Source organism: Pseudorca crassidens, chromosome 13 (genome assembly GCF_039906515.1).
Source record: "Pseudorca crassidens isolate mPseCra1 chromosome 13, mPseCra1.hap1, whole genome shotgun sequence".
NCBI classification, from domain to species: domain Eukaryota; kingdom Metazoa; phylum Chordata; class Mammalia; order Artiodactyla; family Delphinidae; genus Pseudorca; species Pseudorca crassidens.
The window spans coordinates 51938207-51944909 of NC_090308.1; the positions used below are offsets into that span (position 1 = coordinate 51938207).

Sequence of the window (6703 nt, forward strand, 5' to 3'; positions counted from 1 at the left end):
TGGCTGCACCTTCGTCCACCATTACTCCTCTGCTCCTAAATAACTATTCAGGACAACACTCATACCCGATTTACATTCAGATTGCTTGGAGGCGGTCCCGTCCTACAACTAAGATATGGTGATCCACATACCACCCAGGTTAAGCATTACCCATCCGTAGTAAATTGAGAACATTATATAGTTCTTCCAGATGAATGAGGACTTTGCGAGAGAAGACATAATTATTATATAGAGAAACAAAAATAATATTTATTCTCATATGCAATGCTTATTAAATTATATGAATTACATATTACTGGATTTTTTTCCCTCATATTTGTCTTGTTCCAGAAAAGAATTTGAGGTAGGTGAGTAAACTATAGATAATTCATAAGCAATGGGCTATGTAGGTTGATTTCCCCACTCAAAAACATAGATAATTTCATACACTGTAGTGATAGCATAATAAAAGTAGCTTAAATGTTTAAGCAACTAGATTCAAACACTAGTTATGGATAATTTATACTTGGGACAATCTAGCCCATTAGTCACTACTATATTTAGCATCCAGAGCAATTCAAATCAATGTGGGCTAATTATTCTGACCAAATGGATCAGTCAATTCAATTCAAAAGTTAGTATAATTGATTTTCCTCCTACTGAATTGACATTGGCTGTGATGTTTCCATTACCTGAATTACGGCATTCCAGATCAAGCCCATAGTACTAGATCTTAAACCTCAACCCCCTCAAAAGCACCGTCTTCCAGTCAGTCACTATTTCTCCTTCCCACCCCTTCCTTTCCATCCCACGCCATTATCTTTCTTGTCATTTCTCAGTTGACTCTAGTAGTTTTTCAGATGCTCCCATTGCCACCATCGCTGGTCAAAATACCCTTCATGCCATGGTCTGAGGAAGTTTCCCAAACCACAGATCTGATCATATCACGTCCTTAATTGAAACCCTTCCCAACGGCTCCCCTGTGGTTACAGCAGGAGCTTTAGAATCTTCTTGACTTAATCTATTGGAAGAAATAATCACAACTCAAGGCACACATACTAGTTCAGGATGTGCATATATATGCATGATATGTGTAATTGAAGTAAAAGTTTTAGGAAACAAACTTACCCTTGCTTCTTGTGATGCACTCGGATCTATTCTATTCTATTCTTCTGTTCTATAAAATTCTATTTCACATAAAAAATTATTGCAAACCACTAAATTGATCTCACAATCCACTAATAGGTCATAAGGTACAGTTTGGAAAATCCTGGCCTAGGGGATATAGTTCAAACCACTTACCTCGGTTTCCAAGCCTTTTTCTGCTATAGCCCTAGGTGACAATTCTGGCTTCATTCATTTATCCATCTAACCAGTAAGTAGCCGCCCAACGCCCACTACTGTCAGGCCCTATGTGGGGAATTAAACAGTGGGTAAAGGCTCAGTGCCGACCAGAGAGAAGAGCGCAGACCAGTAAAAGGTCTATTACCATTCCGTGATAAAAGGAAGGCAAGACTCGCCGGTCGCAGGGAAAAGGCGGAGGCGGCGGCCACCACGGCTCGGCCGGGGTTCCCAGCGCCACGTCCGCCGCACCCCCTCCCCGTCTCCCGCGCCCTCGAAGCCTGATGCGACTCCAGCCGGACCCGCTGGCTGCCCCTGTCACCGCCACCACACCCCACCCCCAGCACCGCGAGCAACCTGATGCCGGACTGCGCGCCCAGCGCCCGCACGGCTCGCACGGAGGAGGCGCTCCGGACCCTCGCCAGTGGCCTCCCTGTGGACATTCAACCCATAGAACTCTACCTGCTCTTCAGGCCGTGCAAGGGGTATGAAGCATCCCCGATCAAGCTCACATCGAGGCAGCCTGCTGGTTTTACGACCTTTGACGACCGGGCAGGAGCAGAAGCCGCCCAGAAGGCGTTGAACAGTATTCGCTTTGATCCTGAGACCCCGCAGACCCTGAGGCTAGAGTGTGCCAAAGCCAACACCAAGACGTCCAAGAACAAGCTGACGGCTACGCCAAATCCCACCAACGCTCACCCCTCCCTAGGAGCACACTCAGAGCTGATGGGGGCCCCTCTGATCGCCGCATACCCAGGGTCCTGGGCCCCCTTCCCTCTGTACACCACAGAGCTGACCCCAGCCCCCTCACCTGCTGCGCTCACCTACCCCGCTGCCACTACCGCTGCCGCCGCTGCCCTACATGCTCAGAGGATGCAGGTCAGGTGGCGCTCTCCCATTTTCAGGATGAAGAAACTGATGTCCAGAGGTGCGCTGGTACCCTTCCTCTGATACCACCCAGCAAGGTTGGAAGTCTTGTCAGTTCTGTTAGTTCTTCAGTCTTGTCACCACAGCTCGAGGCCCCCGCCCCACTGAGGAGGAAGCCGTCCTGAGCTTCCACCTCCCCCAGGCAGCCTGTGCAGAGCTGCTGCTTCCCTCCAAAGCCTGAGAATTTTAAGCCTGACTCAGTGCACTGTTTCCTGTTTCCTTTCTCTCCTCTTCCTCAGCCCTGTCCTGCCCCAAAACCCCTCTTCAAGGTGCTTACGGCAGGATTCAGGGGCCTTCTCTCTGGGACACCCAGACCCAGCTCAGAGGCCTCCCTGGGACTGAGCGAGGCCTGACCTCCAGTCCAAATGTGCTTCCATAGCTCCATCTCAAAGAAACGACGCGTTTAATTTTGCATGTTTTCTGGCATGGATTAAGACACTTAAACCTGTGTATATGTGAGTGTACCATTTGTTCTCACATTGTGTCACCATAGCAACAGGTCCTGACCATGAATGGTTCATCATTCCCAGCCCCTCTGTCCACACCCCTCCCTGCACCCACCCTGCTTCAGTGAGCACCAAGCCCTGCAGCTAGTTCCGCCCAACAGGAAGGACCACCCAGCCAAGACAGAGCATTTTCCTGGTCACTTCAAATCGGGGTCCTCTGCTTCCTCCTCCTCAGATGGGCCAACAGCCGTTAATAAAATCCTTTCTCGGGACTTCCCTGGTGGTCCAGTGGTTAAGAATCCCCCTGCCAATGCAGGGGACATGGGTTTGATCCCTGGTCCAGGAAGATCCCACATGCCGCAGAGCAACGAAGCCCATGTGCCACAACTACTGAAGCCTGCGTGTTGCAACTACTGAAGTCCCCGCCTAAAGCCCTGCCTCGGCAACAAAAGAAGCCACTGCGATAGGAAGCCCGCGCACTGCAACGAAAAGTAGCCCCCACTTGCTGCAACCAGAGAAAGCCCATGTGCAGCAACGAAGACCCAAAGCAGCCACAAAAAAAAAAAAAAATCCTTTCTCTGCCCGTTTTGCGTACCTCTCCACATCGCACCCCACCCCTACTGTGGCCCGTCATTCTTTTCAAACTTTGAAACCAACCAAAACGTGAAAGTATTTTTGTACCTTGTGTAACAAAATATTTATGCCACATAAAGTAGAAAAAAAAAAAAGGTAAATACAGGCTGTTAAGGCAACACATAGGAGAGATATTTGGGCCATTCTCGTGGGGAGTAGAAGGACTTCCCAGAGGCAGAGACCTCTAAACTAACACCTAACAGATAAGTAGGTGTTAACCAGGAAAAAGGAGTGGTGAGAAGTAGAGTCCCGAGCAGAAAAAATAGCTTGTATACCCCCGGAGGTGATAGAGGGCAGGATCTTTATGAAAAGTGAAAAGTGTTTCTGTGAGGCTGGAGGACAGAGCTCAGGGAATATGATAGAAGATAAGGATGGAGAGGTATTAATGCCCCATGGAGGGTGTTGAAAGCCACACTTGCTCTTTTAGGCCAGGGGTTTCCAGATCTGTCCGAGGGATCCCAAGGGCTCCTTGATCTTGCCTCTGCCTGCAGAGGCAATACCAAGGCCAAGCAGGCTGGGCTCTCCTGATCCCCTTCAACCAGGATAGCAGTGACACAATATCAGCTTTGGGAATATGGATTCCCAACAGTGGGAAGTGTGGAACATAGATTAGAAGAGGGCCAAAGGGACAGGTGTCCCAAACTAGGGGAGTGGCAGAAAGAGGAGTGGGAAGAATTCAGAGTCAAGAGAAAGAAAAGGCAGCACTGGTGACTGAATTCTTGAACAAGTTCTTATCTTTAAACTTGCTGTGTCTTTTTTTTTTTTTGGCTGTGTTGGGTCTTTGTTGCTGCGTGCGGGCTTTCTCTAGTTGCGATGAGCGGGGGCTATTCTTTGTTGTGGCACGCGGGCTTCTCATTGCGGTGGCTTCTCTTGTTGCGGAATCCAGGCTCTAGGCGCGCAGGCTTCAGTAGTTGTGGCACGTGGGCTCAGTAGTTGTGACCCGCGGGCTCCAGAGCGCAGGCTCAGTAGTTGCGGTGCATGGGCTTAGGTGCTCTGCGGCATGTGGGATCTTCCTGGACCAGGGATCAAACCCGTGTCCCCTGCATTGGCAGGCAGATTCTTAACCACTGCACCACCAGGGAAGTCCCAAACTTGCTGTGTCTTCTGTTCCCTTTGCCTGGAACAGCGATTCTTAACCTTACTTTTATTCTTTTTTCACAATGAATCTCTTAGTCTGGTGAAGTCTGTGGAGCCCTTCTCAGAATAATATATTTAAATGCATAAACATACATATTATTACATAGACATACGTATTACTACAAAGAGATAATTGTATATTCCTATACAATTATCAGAATGTTAGGAAAAAAAATTTGTGTTATGTAGTATGCAATAAATAATAAGGTCTCGCACTGAGTCAAATTCCTACTGTAATTTCAAAGTAGCAATATGTGTAAAATAATGTTTCAAGAATCTGAGTCAACTGCAATATGAATATATCTATGTTGAATATATCTATGTTTCTACTGGTGACAAGTTACAAGTATTGCTAATACTACTCCAGTTTGTGCCCTATATTTATAATGGAAAAAAATGCTAAATTTCAAACTGGAGGTTAGTGAAAATAAAGACGTACTCATTTTCTCATCCAAATTCTTCAAGCTCCGTAATTTGAACCGTGGACCCCTTGGTTAAGAGCCCCTGGCTTAAAAGCCCTTTCTTTCCTTGTCGACATGTTGTATCTATTTATCCTCTAAGATTTATTTTATACGTTTCTACTGATGCTCAAAGCTAGGTTCCCATAACAGTTGTACATAGTCCTATTACAGCCAGTTAGGGACTATTGCAATCATTTGTTTACTTATCTGTTCTCTGCCAAACTGGAATGTGAGTTCTCTGAGGGAAGAAATTAATTTCTGATGCATCTTAGTATCCTGAGTACCTGGTACAGCCTGGCACATAAAAGCCTATTAAGTGAATGAACACACTGTTCTGTGAGAACACTAATCATTTTATAAATTGCTGGGAAAGTGTGGAGAGGGGGCAAAAAAGGATACTTTATTCATATCCGTCTTTCTGGAATACAGAAATTTCATGTTATAGTTTGATGAAAAGATGAAAAGAATGTTAGAAAATCTGCCTAGAATAAGGCAGTGAATAAAATCAGTGCATAAATGGTGGCTAGAAATGTGTGGCAAGCAGAACATGAAAGCTTCTTGTTTAATTTTGCCCTTTGCTCTAATGGCAATATAACCGAGCTCTTCTAGGGAGAAATGGAGACCATGGGACAAGAAGCAGTCTTGGATACCTGTGAGAGGTGAAGAATTGGGCTGCCTGAAGCTTACTTCTTCACTTCAGTCTCTCAGTCATGGGAAATGCAGGTGAGTTTACTGTGAAGCTTAATTTTCAGGTCTCTTCACTTACATGGGTCCTTTCTAAGGCCACCTAATTTTGTATTTCTTTGTATGTGTGCTTTCCAAAGAGGACCTCCCAAATTGTATGAGGTTAGAATATTAGAAAAGTGTTATAGAATCATGCCCAGCACATAGTATGCTCTGTAAATGTTAACTAACTAACTAGATAAGTAGTGTGTATGATGAATTGTCTAACCTCCTGACCTAGAGTATCTTACATTTGCAGAATAAAATATACTCACAGCATCCAGGCATGAACGTGACTGTTTCATCCCTGCTTTTGATCATTCTTTTTTCCTTTCCTGAAATACCTATACCTTTCCCTTCTCTCTCATTCTCTTAAATCATGACAGTCCTATAAAGCCCAAGGTAATAAATGGATCCTAGGAACTCAGTGATGGCTATAGAGCGTGTCAGTAGTAGTGTTTAGGAAAACATGAAAAGTAAACCATGGCATGTGTGTGGTAGCGATACCACTAAAGGAGAAAGATAAAGGAGAAAGGTATGGACTGACTGTGCCATCAGATCTGGGAGGCGAATGAAAAAAGTAATGATTACACAATGGGCTTTTTAAAAATTCAGCAGTTATTCCACAACAGACTTTATTTTTAGGCAAACTGAATACCTGAATTTTTAAAAAAATCAGTATTTTAAACCATCCCGCTTGTCCCTAAAATTGAGAGAGACTTTAGGAACATACCACCTCTGAGATGACAATTCTGATACTTAATGTATGTGGGCAAATTATCCCACAGAAAGGTCCCCAACACAAGAGTTGTTGGTAAACATACATTTTTTTTTTTTTTTACTTTTTAAATTATGTGTATGTTTTGGGTCTTCTTTTTAAAATTATTTATTTATTTATTTATTTATTTATGGCGGCGTTGGGTCTTCATTGCTGCCCGCGGGCTTTTCTCTAGTTGCAGTGAACCAGGGCTTCTCATTGCGGTGGCTTCTCTTCTTGTGGAGCATGGGCTCTAGGCGCAGTTGTGGCTCGCAGGCTCTAGAGTGCAGGCTCAGTAG

At 45.2% G+C, this 6703-nt stretch overlaps 1 protein-coding gene across 1 annotated transcript; it reads left to right on the plus strand.

The window, feature by feature from the left end:
* Positions 1-1680: 1680 nt before the first annotated feature.
* LOC137204888 (RNA binding protein, mRNA processing factor 2-like) lies at positions 1681-2311 on the plus strand. The gene is made up of 2 exons (XM_067702900.1): positions 1681-2199; positions 2249-2311. The coding sequence occupies exons 1-2, from the start codon at positions 1681-1683 to the stop codon at positions 2309-2311; spliced, it is 582 nt and encodes a 193-aa protein (XP_067559001.1).
* Positions 2312-6703: the final 4392 nt, after the last annotated feature.

Excerpts from the sequence above, each read along its gene's own strand:
- LOC137204888 (XM_067702900.1), top strand. The coding sequence starts at position 1,681 with ATGCCGGACTGCGCGCCCAGCGCCCGCACGGCTCGCACGGAGGAGGCG. Across the intron at positions 2,200-2,248 it reads TACATGCTCAGAGGATGCAG|GTGCGCTGGTACCCTTCCTC; the intron begins GTCAGGTGGCGC and ends TGATGTCCAGAG.